At 46.6% G+C, this 18721-nt stretch overlaps 2 protein-coding genes, 1 long non-coding RNA gene and 1 pseudogene across 7 annotated transcripts in view; 3 read left to right on the top strand and 1 right to left on the bottom strand.

The window, feature by feature from the left end:
- Ppp3cc (protein phosphatase 3 catalytic subunit gamma) overlaps positions 1 to 5724 on the top strand; it is a 103929-nt gene extending 98205 nt beyond the window's left edge. The window contains exons 15-16 of the mRNA XM_023714624.1: positions 3327 to 3356; positions 4818 to 5724. Coding sequence (XP_023570392.1) covers positions 3327 to 3356; positions 4818 to 4999 — 212 coding nt within the window. The 3' untranslated portion in view covers positions 5000 to 5724. The remainder of the gene's footprint in view (positions 1 to 3326; positions 3357 to 4817) is intronic.
- A 1129-nt stretch (positions 5725 to 6853) lies between these two features.
- On the top strand, positions 6854 to 8656 carry LOC101569576 (annotated as a pseudogene).
- A 2515-nt stretch (positions 8657 to 11171) lies between these two features.
- Sorbs3 (sorbin and SH3 domain containing 3) overlaps positions 11172 to 18721 on the top strand; it is a 29140-nt gene continuing 21590 nt past the window's right edge. The window contains exons 1-2 of one of the 5 annotated variants that reach the window (XM_023714721.1): positions 11172 to 11948; positions 16094 to 16239. In XM_023714721.1, the coding sequence (XP_023570489.1) occupies positions 16133 to 16239 (107 nt within the window). In that variant the 5' untranslated portion in view covers positions 11172 to 11948; positions 16094 to 16132. Of the gene's footprint in view, positions 11949 to 15780; positions 15893 to 16088; positions 16240 to 17118; positions 18060 to 18721 lie in introns of those variants that run through there. The other 4 variants (XM_023714717.1, XM_023714719.1, XM_023714718.1 and 1 more) reach the window with 4 other exon arrangements.
- LOC111816634 lies at positions 13104 to 17995 on the bottom strand. The gene is made up of 3 exons (XR_002820991.1): positions 17920 to 17995; positions 14535 to 14766; positions 13104 to 13375 (listed from the first exon to the last, which is right to left on the bottom strand). It is a non-coding gene; the product is annotated as an uncharacterized LOC111816634 (long non-coding RNA).

An 18721-nucleotide genomic window follows, 5' to 3' on the forward strand; every position in this document is an offset into this window, starting at 1 on the left:
AGAGAGAGAGAGAGAGAGAGAGAGAGAGAGAGAGAAAACAAAAGGAAATTAAAACTGTTATACTACAGGTGGAGCCATCAAGAAAATAAAAGGACAACCCACAGAATGTGTTAAATTATGTAAAAATAAGAGACTCCTATCTAGAAAAGATAAAAAACCCTTAAAACTAAATAATAAAAAAGGCATCACAACTAAATATGGGTAAAGAATTTGAATTGACATTTTTCCAAAGACTCACAAGTGGACCATGAAGGGATTTTTTTTTAATATGAAGGGATGTTTAACATCATTAGACATTCCAGAAATGCAGAGCAAAACCATACTGCGATAGCACTTCACATTCACTAGGAAGGCCATGATAAAAAAAAAGATAAGATGTCTTGTTGAGGGCTGGTGGTGTAGTCACTTGCCTAGTATGCCCAAAGCTCTGGGTTCACCCCCAGCACTGAAAAAAAGGAATAAATGTTGATGAGATTGTGGAGAAATTGGCTCCCTCATACACTGCTGGTGGGAATGTAAAATGGTGTGGCTTCTTTGGAGAAAACATTCTGGCAGTTCTTCAGAGAAATGAACAGAGTTACCATATGGCCCACAATTCAAGGCCTAGCTCCTTATACCCCCAGAGAAATGAAATATGTCCCCCAAAACGTGTGCTGAATGTTCATAAATGGCACTGCTCATGTAGCCAAAAAGTGGTTAAAACCCAAGTGTCAACCAACTAGATGAACAAAGCACGATATGTGTAATGGAATAATATTCATCCATAGAAAGGAATGAGGTATGAGTCCATGCTACAACCTGAGTGAGCCTTGAAAACCTTGTGCAAGGACCAGGGACATAGCTTAGCGGCAGAGCACATGCCTGGCAAGCACAAGGTCCTGAGCTTGATTCCCACTACCAAAACCAAAACAAAACATTATGCTAAGTCAAAGAAGTCATTCATTAAATACATGATTCTATGTACATGAGATATTCAGAGCAGGTAGAGCCACAGATAGGAGATACATTAGTGGCTGACTGGGATGAAGAGGAAGAGGTAAAGGGACATGGGAAGTGACTGCTAGTGGTTAGGGGTGATGAAAATGTTCTAAACGTAGATCATGATGGTTACATAATCCTAAATATGTTGAAGCCATTCATGTGTGCACTGTAAGCAAGTGAATTTTATGGTATATGAATTGTTTTTCAGTAAGGATGTTAAAGAAAAAAAGTTTCATGTAACTGTCTCTTTAAAGATCCTCAATGCATGCTGCTGTCACGGCACCCAATAAATGAGCAGTTCTAGTATGGCCCAAGACAGCGCAATACCAGGACAGATTTTACCACATGGGCTTTCAACTCGAATTGGAATGGTACTCTGAATACAATTTTGGGCCAAGCTTGGCTCTCCCGCAGTTGTGTCAGTGTTGTGCTGTGAGAGACGCTGCAGTTTCCTTGTGCAGTTTGTTTTCTGTAAGGAGAATATAGGGATTTAGGCAGTGCTTTAAGACCTTGTACGCACCTGGCAAATTGAGCCCAGTGCTGGTGCTTTCATATTTCATTTAGAAGTCAGCATTGGGGTTAGGGAGATAGCTCAGTGGCATATAAGTCCCTGCCTGGCAAATGCAAGGTCCCAAATTTGATCTCTGGTAGTGGGAAGGAAAAAAAAAACGAAAGAAGGCAGCATCAAAGTTTTTCGATCTCTCTTCTAATGATAGGTAACCCCTCAAAAAAGGAAACTGCTGCTTACTGTGTTACCTTCCCTGCCATCTTTAACAACATTCAGGCTGGAGAACTGACACATTCACTTACTTACAGGAGCTATTGGAGGGATTGAGGAGGTTCTCCTGATAGACTCTTGTTACCACTTTTTCATATGTTAGGGTTAAGGTGTAAGAAAGTCTTTCTCTTGATGCTAATTTTAAATTCTTTCCAGCCGGCCAAATAGCTCAGCAGATTAAAGCCCCTGCAAGTAGGTGCAGGGGCTGCTGTGCCAACCCCACCCCCGGGGCTTGCTGAGATGGCAGTTGAGACTGGGCTTGGTGGTGCACCCTTGTAATCCCAGCTCTTGGGAGGCTGTAAACAGGTGGATCACTATGAGTCCGATCTAGTAGTAAGACCCTGAACACCTGTAGACCCTTCCCTAAAATACAAAAAATAAACTAAAAATAAAAATAAATTCTTTCCATTTTAATCACTAAGGGAGAGGGAAGAGGGCTTTCTTGATCATTGACCTGAGTGGAAGTCATGTGAGTTATAGGTGTCAGCCTTTGCATGTCCTGCCCCGTGTGGGCACTTGCATTTCCCATGGAACAGAAGTGTCCTGTGCCTTTGCTACTTAGTAGTCCACCTCCAGGCAAGAAGTAGCCCTTCACTTGTAATACATTTTTTCTTCTTCCAAATGCCAGTCTGTTATTCAAAGGCCACTCTCTTTTAGTAAGTAATTAAAAGAATGGTGCACTCCCACGTAAGTCCTTTGAGAGCAGTAAGTTGTAATAGTAAATAAGTTTTTCAAATAGGGTCCAGCAGTAATTCATTTGCACTGTCACACTCCTGTAATCTTAGCTATTCAAGAGGCTAAGGCAAAAGGAGTACAAGTTCAAGGCCAGCCTGAACAACTTAACAAGACTTTGTCTTGAAGTTTAAGGAAAGAGAGCTGGGGATATAGCTCGGTGGCACAGCACCTGCCTGGCAAATGCAAGGTCTTGAGTTCAATTCCCGGAAAAAAAAAAAAAAAAAAAGGAAAGGTTAGGAGGGGGTGCCCTAAAGGTATAGCTGAATAGTAGAGCATTTCCATGGTTCACTCCCTAGAACTGTAAAAAATTGATTTGATAAGTAATTTGGATATGTGGTATCAAGACATAAACTAAAGCTGGGCATGGTGGCACATACCTGTAGTCACAACACTTGGGGGGGCTGAGGCAGGAGGATTGCTGTGAGTTCAAGACCAGCCTGAACTATAGTGAGACCCTATTTCAAAGACAGAAACAGAGCTGGGGAGATAGCTCAGCAGCATAAGCGCCTATGCGGCAAGTGCAAGGTCCTGAGTTTGATCCCTGGTACTGGAAACAAAACAAAAGACGTAAGTTAGCTGTTCACTGTTTCAAATGAAGAGGACAATGTTCCAGTGCCAGTAAGATGCTAAAAATATGTGAAACTTTCCCTTCTTGTGTTCCCCACACTGCTTAGCTCCTCAAAGTAATCTGGTTTTTCTCACTAGGGGGCTTTCTCGGTGTGCGGGGAGGTGGGCAGGAGGGTCCTGGGTGTCCGCACTGGCAGCAGAGCTGCCGATTTACTCACTCTTCTCTGTCTTCATTTTGCATGCCACTGCTCCTGCCCTCTTACAGCTACAGTGCAAGCGGTAGAGGCCCAGGAAGGTACGCCATGTTCCTTGGATAGATGTGCTCCTGTGTCTGTCTGCTAGTTTTTAAAGGCTTTATCAGCATTTCAGATTGTTTGTTACTGCATCACCAGAACTGTATGAGTGTGAGAAGGGATAAATATTCCTAGACATGTTCATACATTCTGTGTCTTCATTTTGTTTAAATTACCTTCACTACAGCTAAGCCTTGTGGGATCTGTGAGCTTGAACAGCGACTAAAGCTTAAGTGACCCTGGTGTAACGTGGAGTGGCTTAAACCCACATCTCTTCCACATACAAAAGATATCCCTGTGACTAAGGTCAGACAGGGCAGCTCTCTTTTATCTAATGAATCCAAGGTTAGTGAGAACAGAGGCAAAAATAAACTAGGGTTTCATTTGATTGGTTTTTTTTGGTGGTACCAGGGATTGAACCCAGGACCTTGTGCTGGCCAGGCCAGTGCTTGTTCTACTGAGCTATCTCCCTGGCCCATCATTTGATTGATTTTTGAGGTTGCCCCAAGACAACCAAAATTATCATTGCTTCTATGGAGACATTTTTAAGCAACACTATCTAAATTTGTGATTAAAAACCACCGGAGGGGCCAGAGAGATAGCTCAGTAGAATAAGCGCTTCCCTGGCAAGCACAAAGGCCTGAGTTCAATTCCTGATTCTGGGGGGAAAAAATGGAACTGAGAAACTTGTTATAAATTTGTTTTATTAGGTAAGGTAGTTGAAAATAGGAATGCCTTTTTTTTTTTTTTTTTTTTTGACAGTCTAAGTTCAGTCTAAGTTGAATCAGAAAGAAAATATAGATGCTATGTTGATGGTTTTTACCTGTGTTCAGCTACCAGTTGTGCAAGATAAAAAGTCATCTCAAACAAAAAGCTGTCTTTTGTGGTCAATGTAATATTTGTGCGTAAGGCAGAAACTCTGAGCCAGGCATGGTAGCATATGCCTGTAATCCCTATACTCTGGGAGGCTGAGTTACAGGCATCTCAGACTTAAGCCCAGTCTGGAAAACTGAACAACTTAGTGAAACCCCTATCTCAAAATTAAAAAAAAGAACTGGCTGAAATATATCTCAGAGCAAAGGCCTTGGGCTCAATGCCCAGTACATATATTAAACCATTTAATTTGTTGTTACCATAGTAGTACCCTTTTTTCCTAGCATTGAGCACATTTCTGGTTTGCTTTCTTGAGCTGGGGCTAAGTAAGAGCTTGCTAGCTTTTTGTCAGAATAATTCTGCTATGATTGAGCTTTTATGAAAATTTCAGTTTCAGCTGCCCTTTTTCTTGGAGGAAGCGGTAGTCTTAGACAAGGCTGATTGAGCTGTGTCTTGCCTGTTCCCACACCAGATATGTGCCCCATGGTCACCCTCCTGTGTTTCCTCTGGGAGGGGCTGTGTGTAACTTTGCTGAGCTGCTACCCAGTTCCTAACTGAGGGCTCCCCACCCGCTTCCTGTTTCTCCTTAGCCATCCAAGGATTTTCGCTGCAGCACAAGATCCGGAGTTTTGAAGAAGCCCGAGGTCTAGACCGAATTAATGAGCGGATGCCACCTCGAAAAGACAGTGGACATGACGGGCCAGCAAAGCTGGTGACCCCAGTCCACCCCAACACCACACACAGGAGCGACAGTAGGAAGAAAACACAGTGATGACTCAGTTGTGCTGGGCTACGGTGGATCCCAAGTTTAAGAACAAATTTTATTTATGATCAGAAAATGAAACAAAAACAAACTTGGAGGTGCATTCATAATTTAGTCTGGATTTATTCTGTAAGAAAGGTGAATGTTTTATAAATTCTTTTGAATTTGTGTTCAAGATATATATAAAAGCACATCTGTTTTGTTTTCCCTTTTTATCCCCCTAATTTTTAGGAGCAAATTTGATTGTAATCAATATATAAGTGAAGTTTGTGCTATCTGGGGGACCTTCCCCTAATAAAAGGGCCTTGGAAACCTTAGCCCTGGGTTTCTGACTTGAACTAGTAAGCTTTTTATCTTGCTTTACGAAGGCAATAGCATTTATTTAATAACTTTTCAAACTGAAGAGGGCTTTTTTCTGCTCTTTGCCACAGGGAAAGGTCGCTTAGATTTCAGTAGCTGAAATTGCTTCTGTTCTGATAGAAATTTGCTCAGACTAGAGCTTCCAAATAAATAATTCAGTGACTTAAGGGCCAATGAGAATATTTTTTGTAATAACCTACTCTTCTGGACTCTCAGTTCCTTTTAACATTCTAGTAAAGCACAATAAAAATAATGATGGGGTTTCTTAGAATTACTTACAATATATGCATCTAAGGCTGGAGGTGTCGCTCAGTGGTAGAGAGCTTGCTCTGGCTTCCATCCCCAACACTGAAAATAAAAAGTCATCCATTTGACCATAGATGCGATTTGTTTAAACTCCCCTCAGAGACTGAGACAAGAAGAGGTTAAAAAAAAAAAAAAAAAAAAAGCTTTAACTGTGGCCATATTCTTTTGCTTTTGTTTTTGGATCCCAGGTGACTTGCCCACCTGTAAAAGAAATTAAATATCTAAATATATTCCTCAGCATAACCTTCAACGGCAAGAAGTACTTATGTTTGATTCTATTGCATCAGCCATGCACTATTTTAGTGTCGGTATTCCTGAAGGAGCCAGTGAGGGTAGGATGCTCCCCTCATGAATTGAGCCTTCCCAAAGGGCATTGGGTTTCCTGTCTTCTAGAGCTGGTTGAATATTCTGTCTTCCCATTACTGGAATGTGCCTCCATCACTCATTAGGTTAAACTATATGTCAGCTTTCATTAGCATACTGTGGGATACAAAACAAATGTTCAGTACTCTGAATACTCTTCCCTTAGTTTCTTTTTATGTCACAACCTAGGGAAGGAAGTTCTGGGGATCCTTAGGATCCTGTTATTGGCTTAGTCTGAACACAGGTGCCAGGTCATGGTACTCACTGCGTGGCATGGGTGAGGGGATGTGTCTGGGCATGCTATGTAAAAAGAATGGAGGGGCCAGGGAGATAGCTCAGTGGAATAAGCGCTTCCCTGGCAAGCACAAGGTCCTGAGCTCAATCCCTGGTACTGAAAAAAAAAAGGAAAAAATAAATGCATACTATCATTTGGGTGGGAGAGTCCAGCATTGAAGCAGTATCTCAAACAGTAGTACTTCATGTTTGGAGCTTTGAGAAAACCAGAAAGAAAATTTAAAAAACCACAGAAAACAATGTATGTTTTCTCCAAAACTATAATTTCATTAGAAGAATGAAGACTTAGTCTATCTATTTGTCCCTTACACTTTTGCTAACAGTTCCCAGATTGTTTAGGACAGAGACCAAAACACTTGTGGGGATTGGACTCTGCCTGCATGAGTTTCTGTCAATGAAAGGGATAGAAGCAGGGTGTGGTGGCACACACCTGTAATCCCAGCACTTGGGAGGCTGAGGCAGGAGGGTTGTTTTGAATTTGAGGCCAGTCTGAACTGCACAGTGAGACAGTGAGACCTTGTCTCAAAAAAAAAAGAAAAGAAAAAAGAGAAATAGAAATGATATTAGAGGAGGAGCTAAAGGATCTCCTATTGGGGGCTCAGGTCCCGCCCTCAGCGCTCCTTGCAAGGCCGTGGAGAGCTTTACTTCACTCTACAGGCAGTGCAGATGGAGAATGGTGACAGATATGTTCGAGGCAGGATGAGTGCAGGCTCAGACCCTATGGTTACTGCCATAGGCTCTTTCATGGTACTTCATCTACTGTGCCTGTCCACAATCTGGGCTCAACTGTCATCAAAGAAGTCCTGAAAAGGGCCACACTAGCTCCTGAAGACATGTCTGTGGTGACATTTGGACATGTTTTTTCAGCAGGCTCTGGACAGAATCCTGCTCGGCAAGCCAGTGTAGGTGCCAGGATCCCTTACTCTGTTTCAGCATAGAGCTGCCAGATGATCTGTGGGTCAGGCCTGAAAGCTGTGTGCCTCACTGCCCTGTCCATAAGGGTTGGTGACTCAAGTGTTGTGGTTGCAGGAGGCATGGAGAGTATGAGCAAGGCTCCTCACTTGGTTCACTTGAGAACGGCAATGAAGATTGGGGAGATGCCATTACGGGACAGTATACTTGGTGATGGCCTTGCAGATGCGCTTCACAACAACCATATGGGCATGACCACTGAAAATGTAGCCAAAAAATGGCAAGTGAGTAGAAAAGCTCAAGGTTGCTGTTCTGTCTCAAAACAGGACAGAGTGTGCACAGAAAGCTGACCATTTTGACAGATTGTACCAGTTTTTGTATCATCTAGAAAAGGTCTCACAGGTGTTAAAGTAGATGAATTTCCTCGCCATGGGAGTAACCTTGAAGCTGTGTCCAAGCTGACACCTTATTTTCTCACAGACGAGACAGGAATGGTCACTGCAGCTAATGCCTGAGGCATAAACGATGGTGCTGCAGCTGTGATTTTCATGAAGAAGTCAGAAGCTGATCATCGTGGACTTACACCTTTAGCACAGATCATTTCCTGGGCACAAGTAGGCATGGAGCCTTCCCTTGTGGGAACAGACCGATTCCAGCCATAAAGCAAAGGTGTTGCAAAAGCAGGCTGATCTCTGGAAGATGTTGATGTATTAGAAATCAGTGAAGCCTATGCAGCATTCTCTGTTGCAGTAGCTAAAGAACTTGGGTTAAACACAGACAAGGTCAACGTTGAAGGAGGGGCGATAGCTCTCAGTCATCCTCTAGGAGCATCTGGCTGTCGATTCTCATGACCCTGTTGCACACACTGGAGAGAACAGGTGGAAGGCAGGGTGTTGCCGCCCTGTGCATTGGGGGTGGAATGGGAACAGCAGTGTGTGTTCAGAGAGGATGAACTGCTGAATAGCAATGACAAAGCCAGGCGTGGTGGCACTCACCTGTAATCCTAGCATTTGGGAAGCTGAGATAGGACAACTGCCAGCTCAAGGCCAGCCTGAACTACATAGTGGGACCCTGTCTCAAAAACAACAAAATGTAATCACACTTACTCTAAACTTACATCTTATTTCTTTTTAAACTGATAAAGCACAGTACTGTAATATGAAGGAGGAAAAAAAGGATCTCCTACTGAGTTCCTGGTCCCTGAATGAGATTTTTTTAAAAATGTGTCTTCCTATTGGCATATAGTCCCTACATACATGTTTGCATCTATGACTCATGACAGTTTTGAAGGCATCAGCTTTAGAAATACGTTTTAATGTTGTACATGGTGGAACTATAATCCCAGCACTTGGGAAGCTGAGGTGGAAGGATCACCAAGAGTTAGAGGCCCGCCTGGGCTACACAATGAGTTCAAAGGCAGGTTAAACTATATAGTATGACCATGTCTGGGGGTGGGGGGAGGGGGAGTGGGAAGGAGGGAGGGAGGGAGAGAAGAAAGGGGGGGAGATAAGTAACTTGTAATAACAGTCATGTTTCTTCACTTTAGGTTTCACTGCAGGCTTTTAACATATTTCTGAATGTTTGAGTCTAACAGCAGCTTCCAAGGTGGCTAGATACCCACCCTGGTTTGCCCTCAGACTGTTTCTGTCAAGAACCATCATTGCACATAAACACTGTAACTGCTGTCAAAACTCTGCAGTGTTGGCATTTTCAAATCCTCTTCTGTTTTATTAAATCCTTCCCATGTTCTAAAGATAGTAGAATTACTTTCCTCTTGTTCTCTTTCACATTAAAGTCCACAAGGACCTTCTTTTTTCTGAAATTCTTCCCATTTAGGAACACAGATCAGCTGCTTCTGACATCAGTTCCTGGGCATGTCTGAGGACACCCTTGTGTGCTTTTCTAAAGTGCCATTTTGAAGCGATGCTTCACATGAGCAGGTCCTCACATTTGATCACATGCACATCATGAGAAATTTTGAGAAAGAATCAGATAACTTTGTAAGAAAAATGTTAAATAAAAATGTAAAACTCATCTCACACTAGTTCCAAACACCCCTTTTAAGTCTCTGTGTTTTGAAGATTTAGCACAAAGACAAAGCAGTACATCTATATGTGCGTGTATGTTTAATAGAATGCTACAAGACCAGCTTCCATCTTTATAGCGTCAGGGTGACACTTTGCTTAGGAGTAGAAACATGACCAATTTGCTGGACTTTTGTGACTAAATTTTGAACAGAAAAGTGAAAAAAAAAAAAGAAAAGTGAAAATTTCTTATTCTGATAGACTTGGTCACACCTAGAACTCTTCTTGGAATAGAAGAGTCTGGCTGTCTGGGAATACCAGTATTTTGCATATCCTTTTATCTGGATTTTGTTTTGACTTTTCTGTTCTTGTCCATGAACAGCTGCCATTTGTTGTTACAAATTTCCCCAGAAAGCAAAGAGTTATTGTTTTATCTTGATAACTTATAGATGATTCCATGGCAGTAGTCAAAAATAGGGGAAAAAATCAGGTTTTTTTGCCACTCAAATACAATATTATTTAATGTTGTTAAGGAGCAAGGGTGGGATTTCTGAAAAACTGGGCTACTTTCGGGAGTCTCAGCTTTCGCATTGTCCCTTACCTCCTCTTCCTTCTGAGTGACCTGAAGATGCAAAGTTTGGCGGGGATGTAGCTCAGCAGCACAGTACCACCCTGGCCAGCACGAGGGCCTATGTTTGATTCCCTGTACAACACACACATACAAACATCCAAAACTTGAGGTAGCTGATCTCTAATGATAAAACTAGTATATCACATGTGAGGTACAGCTGGGCTTGCTGTCATGGTTGTTACGCAGCAACCTCTCTAGCCTTTCAGAATGAAGACGGTGAAAATCTGAGCCATCTACCTTCTCTTATTTTATATGTTATAGCTGCTCTCAAGACCTTTTTTTTGGTTTGTTTTTGTGGTACTGGGGATTGAACTCAGGACCTTGTGCTTGCCAGGCAAGCCCTAAATGTACTGAGCTATCTCCCCAGACCCCTTCAAGAGCTTTTGATGATACCGAGTCCCTTCATATAAAATTCAAGTTCTTCAAAGTTAAGTTCATCTTAACCAGTCTGGGTAATCAATCAGTTAAACTGGCTTAGGAAGAGAATGCCCCACATGGATTTCAGTTTTACTTTACATTAATTGTCAAATTTTTCTTCCCAGTCTTTGTTTTTTTTTTTTTTTTTGCGGAACCGGGGATTGAACTCAGGCCCTTGCGCTTGCCAGGGAAGCACTTATTCCACTGAGCCATCTCCCCGGCCCCTCTTCCCAGTCTTTGTATTGAAATTCTTTTCTAATGTTATGGTTTAGATCTCAAATGTCAGGGCTGGGGATGTAGCTCAGTGGCATAAGCACCTGCCTGGAAAGTACAAGAGCCCAAGTTTGATCCCTGGTACCAAACATATAAATAGAAATAAAATAGAAATATCCTCCAAATATCCTCCAGACGTAGAGCTTTGGGAGAGACTAGATCACAAGGACAGGGCATTCATCCGCTGGCGAGTCTGGACCTGAATGTGCTGTGAGGTGGAGCCCGTCGCAGGAGGTGTGGCCCTGGAGGCAGGCCTGCCTCTAGCAGATATGTCTCTGTCTGTGACTCATCCTGCTGGTCCTTGGCTGTCACGGGTTGAGCAGTTGCCTTCCACCAGGCTTTTCTCCGTGGCCATTTCTGCCGTGGAGTCAGCTGGCCACGGAGTGAGCCCTCTAAAGCTGTGAGCCAGATAGACCTCTTGAAGTTGCAAGTGCCAGGTACTTTGCTCTGATTATGGAAAGTAATACACTAATTCATAAAGACTTGAGCTAGCATTCCAGAATCTCCAATACTTATTGTAGTTGTTATGGTAATAATAGAACCTCAGTTTCTTTAAAAACTTTATTCAAGCGGCCAAGAATATACCTTAGCAGTGTAGCACCTGCCTGGCAAGCACAAGGTCCTGAGTTCAATTCCTAGTATCCACAAAAAAAAAAAAAAAATCATTCAGCTTTTCCCACCCAGGCAGATACCAGGAGGAGAGAGAATCCAGAGCTCCAGTTGTGGGTATGAGGCTCCAATTTCCTACATTACTTGGGGTTATAACCATGAGTTCTACCTTGTCTGGCACCTAGTCCACATCTTTTCTGAAATCTCACAGCCTAGAAAGATCTGGGTTACATGGAGGATGCTTCTAAAGTGTGATAGTGCCTTAGTCCCTTTTCAGCCTTCTGTGATCAGACACTCATAGGAAGGCCGTAAGAAAGAGCAGATGTACGTACAGGAAGAAAGTCATGTATTGGAAGGACAAAGGTGTTACTGTTATCTGAAGGGCCAGCATCGAACTGTATTAACAATGGGACTTTGTGCCAGTGACAGAGAGGGGGACGGAGACGACCCAACATTACAGTGGGACTTGGGACCTGCCCTGCCTCTGTGTGGCCAGCTAGAGTGAAGGGGGTCAGTGTTAACTGCCTTCATCTATGCAGTCACAAAGGTGAGGATGACACTGGAGAGTGCATTCCCTCGTGGGAAGCCGTGGGCTCGTGCCCTCACAGCTGGCGGGCCTTGCTGAATAACACCTTTGTTTGAGACAGGGTTAGATGTCTTCTCCTCGGCACCTCATGACAAGTCTAGGTGGCTTCAGATCCAGAAGCAAGGACATGGACATGGCCCATCCTTTGGTGCAGCTGTGAAGTGGGGCTGTCCCTCTCCGTAAGTTCTGACCCAGGGTTCCCCTTCATCACAGTTCTCTCCAAAGACTTTTTAAAATGTTTTATTTTTGCATGTTAAAGTGAAGTGTACATAATAAGGAAGAGGCAGCCATAGATTTTGATTCGGCAATAAAGTTTGTTGTCTGTCACAGTATTTCTTGATGATGCCATTGCAAGCACTTTTTTTCTTTCTCTGTTGTAACCAATAGTGTTGTGACACATTTTCCAAGAAAAGTTCCTGGTTTTTCTTCTTACATGTGGTGGGCTAGTTGTGAGACTAGTTGGTATTGTTTTTCTAAAGGTTCTTCTAAATGATAGATTGTTTTGCTTGAATTTCGAGAGTCCCTATTTTTTCTTTCAGTGATGTTAAAGAAATGGGGATGTTACTTATTAGCAGAAGTCATTTATTAAATCTTTTTGTGAATAAGAAATTGTTAGAACTTTGTTACTGTAAATTAAAAGTCATCTTTAAGATAAAAAGAAGAAAAAAAGACCTTTAAATTGAGTAACTTATTGGTTCCCTGTGTTTTTATTTTTCTGGTCAAGGCACTGATACTTGGTTCTTACCCATCTGATAATTCTAGGAGTCAGGCCTAGTGGCACACACCTATTATCTCAGTATTTGGAGGCTGAGACAGGAGGATAGTTGCAAGTTCAAGACCAGCCTGGGCTACAAAATGAGCTCAAGGCCAACCTGAGCGGCATAGGAGACCTTGTCCCAAAAAGACATGATGATGATGATGATGATGATGATGATGATGATGATGATGATGATGATGATGATAATTCTAGGAGTCAAAGGAAAGCCAGGCTTTCAACGTCTATTCTGGTCTGACCTGGTTGGTGGCAGTATCAAGGAATTCCCCTCACAAAGGAGGAATCCCCTCTCAGTAAAAGGGCCTCTTTCTTTCCCTCTCCCAGCTCTTTAGTTTAAAGCTGTCTGGCTGCTACTTCCATGTTGGGTTTTTCCCTGCTCAGAACCTTACTACTCCCTCAACTCTGGCATTTTGCTCACCACCATCTCCTCCTGAAGACCCCACCCCTGTGGCTTTTCCACCAGAGGTCACTACATGAAGAAAAGGAAGAAAAATATCCCAGACAGGCACAGTCTTGGTAAAGGTTAAAAATAGGGCTTTATTATGGTAATTTAATAACTCTGTGTGATCCTAACAATAGACATGGCTGAGTTTCAATGTGGGAGGAGTCCAAGAAGCCAAAGAGAAGGTGAAATGGAGCTGAACTATGAAGGACAGGAAGTACCAGACCAGCCTTGTGCTTTCTGTGCACAGGGGAAATACTATGAGGTGCTGCTGTGGATTTGTGAGGATGAATCAGCTCCCCTGGCAAGCGGCCATGAGGGTAGGGAACACTGCAGGTCCTGGTGTCATGGTGAAAGGGCCCCATCCGGCACTGCCAGGCCTGGACTGCACATCTGCATGTCAAACACTTCCAAATTAAGGGGCCACAGTGTAGTGTACAGGCCAAAAAACAAGCCCAGATTTCTAATTTTACAAAAGCTAAGGACGCATGTTGGGTTCTGTTATCCCGGTGTCCTAGGTTAGCAGTGTTCTTTCCCTTAGCTAAAATCCCAATAAAATGAAGTCATGCTTGCCCTTATTTACAGAATTGTGGAAAGCTTTGGTAAGAACCTTGGAATGAAAGGCTGATAGGAGAATTCATGTTGACCTCTCACTAGACCTAGATGTAGTCCCTGCTTGTTGCATGGTCTAATTTGTTCAAGAATCAGCTTTCAGAAAGTCTACTTATTGTTGATACAGGGGATTTGTAATTTACTGGTAAATTGTCTTTTTCAATGTTGATGCAGTGAAGGAAGCATTTCATCCAGAATTCAGGGAGATGGGAAGACAGGTTATCCTTTGTTCAGAAGCCAGAGCACCGCCTCACGGTGTGCACCGGCCAGCCAATCAGCCGCTCCCCTTCCTTATCTCAGTTTACCTGAGCAGGGAAGGAAGGCCATGGCAGACCTAATTTTCCAGTTCCTGGTTCTGTGCCCTTCTCTGTGGCCGAGTTGACTTGGCTTGGTTCCCCTCTGAGATCACCGTGCTCTTCTTTCCTTATACAGTCTGCCTTCTAAAGAGCTGACAGCCACTTGGGCTTTTCATCTTTCCTGAGATCTTCTCAAAGTCACCCCACCTATGAACTGTGTTCATCTGCTCACCCATATAACGGAAAGGAAAGGAGAGCTGTAGGTGTGGTGACCATGTCACAGCTTTCTGGGGGACAGACTGGGAAAACCTGGCAAAAAGCCTGAGTTCTCTGGCCACCCTTGGGGATTGGATGTGAGTGACCAAGAGCCTGGAATAGAAGCCTGTGGCATCACATGTGTGCTATGAAAAGGTTTGTGCACAAACCTGGAGCCTCCTCCATTCCCATGGGGTCCACGCCCCTGACCTGGCTGCTGGCCCCAGCACTGATTCCTCACAGAGATCCCTCATTTGCAGGGACTATTAAAAAGTAAAAAAAAAAAAAAAAAAGGTGGATTCCAGATGGGCCAGATCATGCCACTGTCAGCAGAGGAGGGCCTTTGAAGGCCCAAAGTGGGTCACCCGCACTTTTCCTCCCTTGCTTACCCTGATCCCATGAGTAGCTGGCCCAGAAAGGGCTGTCGGTGGAACTTGGCTGGCAGCACTGCAGGAGCTGGAATCAGGAGAGGACCCAGGAGAGAGGATGGGGCCCAGGGGATGAAACAGAGTCCAGATCTGCATGGCATGTCCGAGGAGGTGACTTGCTTTGGCTCCTCACAGCCACGTCACTGTGTTCTGCCTCCAGACTGCTGGAGTCTTCTTTGCTACCCTTCCTGGGCTGGGTGGAGGAAACACTCTTCTGAATAGACACATAAAAACTGGGAACCCATCTGGAACCTGTTCCAGAATCACCAGAAAAGGGACAGCAGTTGCCCTCCCTCTAGCTAACATGGGGGCCAGGGGCCAGGGCAGGGGTGGGTGAACCTCAGAGTGTGGCTGACACAAATGGTAGACTCCCAATACTAGAGAAAGACACTCAAGAAATGAGAGTTACTGGGTGTGGCAAAGCATGCTGAGGTAGGAGGATGGCCTGGGGTTCAGGCCAGCCTGGTTTACACAGTGAGTTCAAGGCTAGACTGAGCAAGGAAAAAATAGCTTGAGAGCTCTTCTCACTCATCCTTTCTTTTGGTGCCAGAGGGTGCTTTTAGCCTGCTTATCCCTCTCAGTGTGAGGAACCCCAACACTTATGGGTAGCTGATCATGCCCTGGGCTGGTGACTGAGGACAGGAGTCCTGGGGTGGGTGGGGTATTTGCAGAACAAAAGTTGGCAGCCTTGGCCAGGGGCAGGGATCCTGGTGACTGGAATCAGATAGCTAGGAAAAAGAGCAGTTACATAACTGTGTTTACTACAGCTCAGGTGGCGGCAGCAACTGACCATAGGCGGGGCCAGAGGTGGTCAAATAGCACACTTACAGGGAGAGAGCTCCCTTCCATATGGGACAGTGGGCAAAGGACAGGACAGCGTGTAGGCATGGGAGAAATCTGCTCCAGGTCAACGTGGACCATCCATCTAGTCTATGTCCAGGCAGGCTCTGGAAGCCAGGCCCCAGAAGCCACACCAGCTGTGGAGGCTGGCCAGAGGTAGAGCTGAAGCTCAGGGGAGGAGCTGCGAAATCCGACACCTGAGTTTTGGCCCAATCTCTGCACCTGGCTCCCTCCACCCCCTTAATCTGCTTTTCAAAAAGGAGTCCTCCCTAAATCAGGGCTGAAAAGGAGGAATGAGGCAAGTTTCCTTAGGTTTCTGACCCTGTGGACCCATCCATCTTCCATCCTGCCATCAGCAAAGCCAGCTGGCTACCAGGAAATACAGTGGGTTTGGACCAGAGGAACAGGGCTGAAGCAGCAGGGCCAGGCCCCTGTGGGCGGTGGAGCCCAAGCAGCTGAGAAAAAGGCTCTAGTCTCCTGCAAGGCCTCCCACACGCCACCTCGTCCATCCTCCAGAGCTGTTTACTGAGCTCCTCATCCCCATAGCAATGGAGCTGGTGGCCAGGCCCCAAGTCTTGGCCCATGGCTGCCACCTCCCTTTGTGAGAATCAGGAAGTTGGGGCCTTTGGCAGCTCAGCAGCACCCTCTACATTAAATATTTATCTTGGAGTCCAGGTCAGAGCCCTAGAGAATAAGAGAAGTGCACGCTGGTGAGGGGTATGACCAGGATTCCTGGAGTTGGAAGATCGTCAGCTTCACCGTCTTTGGAGAACAAGGAAGAACATGAAAGTGATGAGGCCCTTCTTAGTGCCAAGGACACTGACAGGTGGGAAAACTCGGGCTACGGAAATGGGTACTTACTCTCCCCGTAGGGTGGGAACAGGCTGGTACCCTGGGTGAGTGAGTAGCCCTGTGCTGGGGGAGTAGCCCACTGTGGGCACCGGCTGCCCACCGTGACCGACTCAGCCCTTCAGCTTCTCTGGAGAGGCAGAAGAGATCTGAAATGTTTATCTCATTAAATATTTATCTTGGAGTCCAGGTCGGAGCTCTAGAGAATAATAGAGGTTTGTAAGTTTGCCCCACTCAGTGAAATAGTCGCCTTTGTAAAATTCCTTCACAGTCGGCAGACTTGGCGTCCAGTCATCACTTACAAAAATCTTCCCTGGAAGCCTAGAACTGCTTCCCAGTGACCCCTCTGCCAGCGCAGCCGGTCTCCACTGGCAACGGGCAGACGCGGGGGCCCCTGGCATGCCGGCCGAGCCCCTCCTCTGTGTGCTTGTTCCCACATGGCTGAGCTGCGGGGAGATAAGCTGACTACACTGAGGGAGGCAGGGATCCAGAACCACTGTGTCTTTTTTCCTTTCTCTTTCTTCTCAACTTTTGAATGGAATGGTCGGGTTGAATGGCACTCTAAATTGCATGACCCCAGACGTCAAAGGGATACCCAGTAGATACCAATAAATAGTCATTCTTCCCATAATGTATCTCCAGTCGCTCCTAGCACTGAAATCAATCAGTAACTACTGATTTGTTGTCGGTTTGTTGGGGCAAGCGGATCCCAGAGGTAAGCCCAGAGCTGGCACTACTCGGACTCTATTACCACCGTCAGTAAATAAGTATTCGTTAAGTGCCCCCAGGTTCTTTAACAGTCCCTGTGCCACCCGTGAATAGGGGCACAGTGAATGGGGGAGCCAGTAGGCGGGGCCTTCGGGCCCACGTCAGAGCCGCGGGAACAGCGGAAAAGCCCGGCGATCAAACAAATACGTTGTATGGGAACACCCGGACCCTCTAACCTCCTCGCCGCCGTGGGATCCCACCCTCATCCTCTTTAGGGGCGCGGCGCACTCAGGGAACTGCTGCCTGGCCCCGATTTCCTCCCCGTGCTTGCACGTGTGTGCGCATCCGCTCCTCCGCCAGCGCACGCGCGCGTGGTTTGCTTGCACACCCAGCCGGTGTTGGTGGGGCACACACTGTCCCCAGGCGCGGGGAAGGGGAGGTGGCCGGGCCTTCCGGGACACCGCGCCTGCAGGACGCCCTTATCTCGGTCCCACCCGGGCGGCCAGAGGCGTATCTGGAACTCGCGGCTCATTCTCGTTAATCATCGTGCTCCTCTATTCCGGCTGTGCCGCGCAGCAGCTTGCTTCCCACACCCTGGAAATGTCGCTGGAAACTCTGAGTGCCCTCCCGGCCTGCCCGCCCCCTTCCCGACGCCAGCCCTGCGGTGGGGGCCCGGGGAAGGCAGCTGGGAACCCGAGTGAGCTCCCCGGGGACCCTCGGCGGCCCCTCCCGGCGCCGCCTCCCTGCCGGGCCGGCCCCTTCGGGCAATGGGCCACCGGCGTCCCGCGACGCGCGCCGAAGAGGAGGGAGGCTGCGGCCGGCCCCTCCGCTACCCAGCACGGCCGCGGCCCACAGTCCCGATCCCGACCCAAACCCTAACTGGCGTGCGAGCTCACTGCCGGGCCATCCTCTTCTTCCTCGCGCCGCCCCCCTGGCCCAGTGTCCTGACCTGGTCACGAGGCCGCGCCGGCCTGCGCTTCCCTGCCCTCCGCCTCCAGCGCACAGCCACACCAGGCAGGATCCCGAGCGGGCGGGATGCTCCTGAACCCCCAGGCGGCCACCAGCCCCACCACCTGGTCGCTGCAGAAGGTAGGTGTGGGAGGCTGGTGGCGGGAAGCCAGGTGTCGTCGCCCCGGGAGGAACTCGGCCCAAGGGAGGGCACGGAGCCGCTCCCCAGGGTCCCTGTCCCAAACATCAACATGAGTTGTGAGAAGGTCCTCCACTCTCCATCCAGAGAAGGCAGAACTGGAATGAGCCTGTCCCTGTCCCTGTCCCTGTCCCTGTCCCTGTCCCTGTCCCTGTCCATTGGTAGCTGAAAAATACCTGCAAAAGCAGAAGGCCAAGTCCCAAGGTCAGGCTGTGCCCAGAGGTGGGGCAGTGTGCCATCCACAGCAGAGCTACTTGGCCTCTTCCAGCTGTTTGGAGCTGGCTGTCACAAGGCTGCCTGAATTCTGGGAGAGCCCCAGAGCTGTCTGATACCCCTTTTCTTCTGAGGCAGGGACTAGTTCCTGAGAATGCCTCCATCTTTCTAACATCTCTTGGTCGAGTTGCCAAGAGAAAAACTGAGACCCGCTTCCCGTCTGACCCCCTATGTCCCCCCCCCAGGGGGGTGCTTCAGTCACATGAGCAGAGTTGGGGAAGAACAGATTAGGGCTCTGAGGGTCAGTAGCCCCTGAACATAGGTGGGGGGGGACCCTTTTGACCTGCCCATCCTACAAAAGGACACTTATCTTGGAGTGTTAAGGGTGGGG

Source organism: Octodon degus, unplaced genomic scaffold, assembly GCF_000260255.1.
Source record: "Octodon degus isolate 3935 unplaced genomic scaffold, OctDeg1.0 scaffold00036, whole genome shotgun sequence".
NCBI lineage: Eukaryota > Metazoa > Chordata > Mammalia > Rodentia > Octodontidae > Octodon > Octodon degus.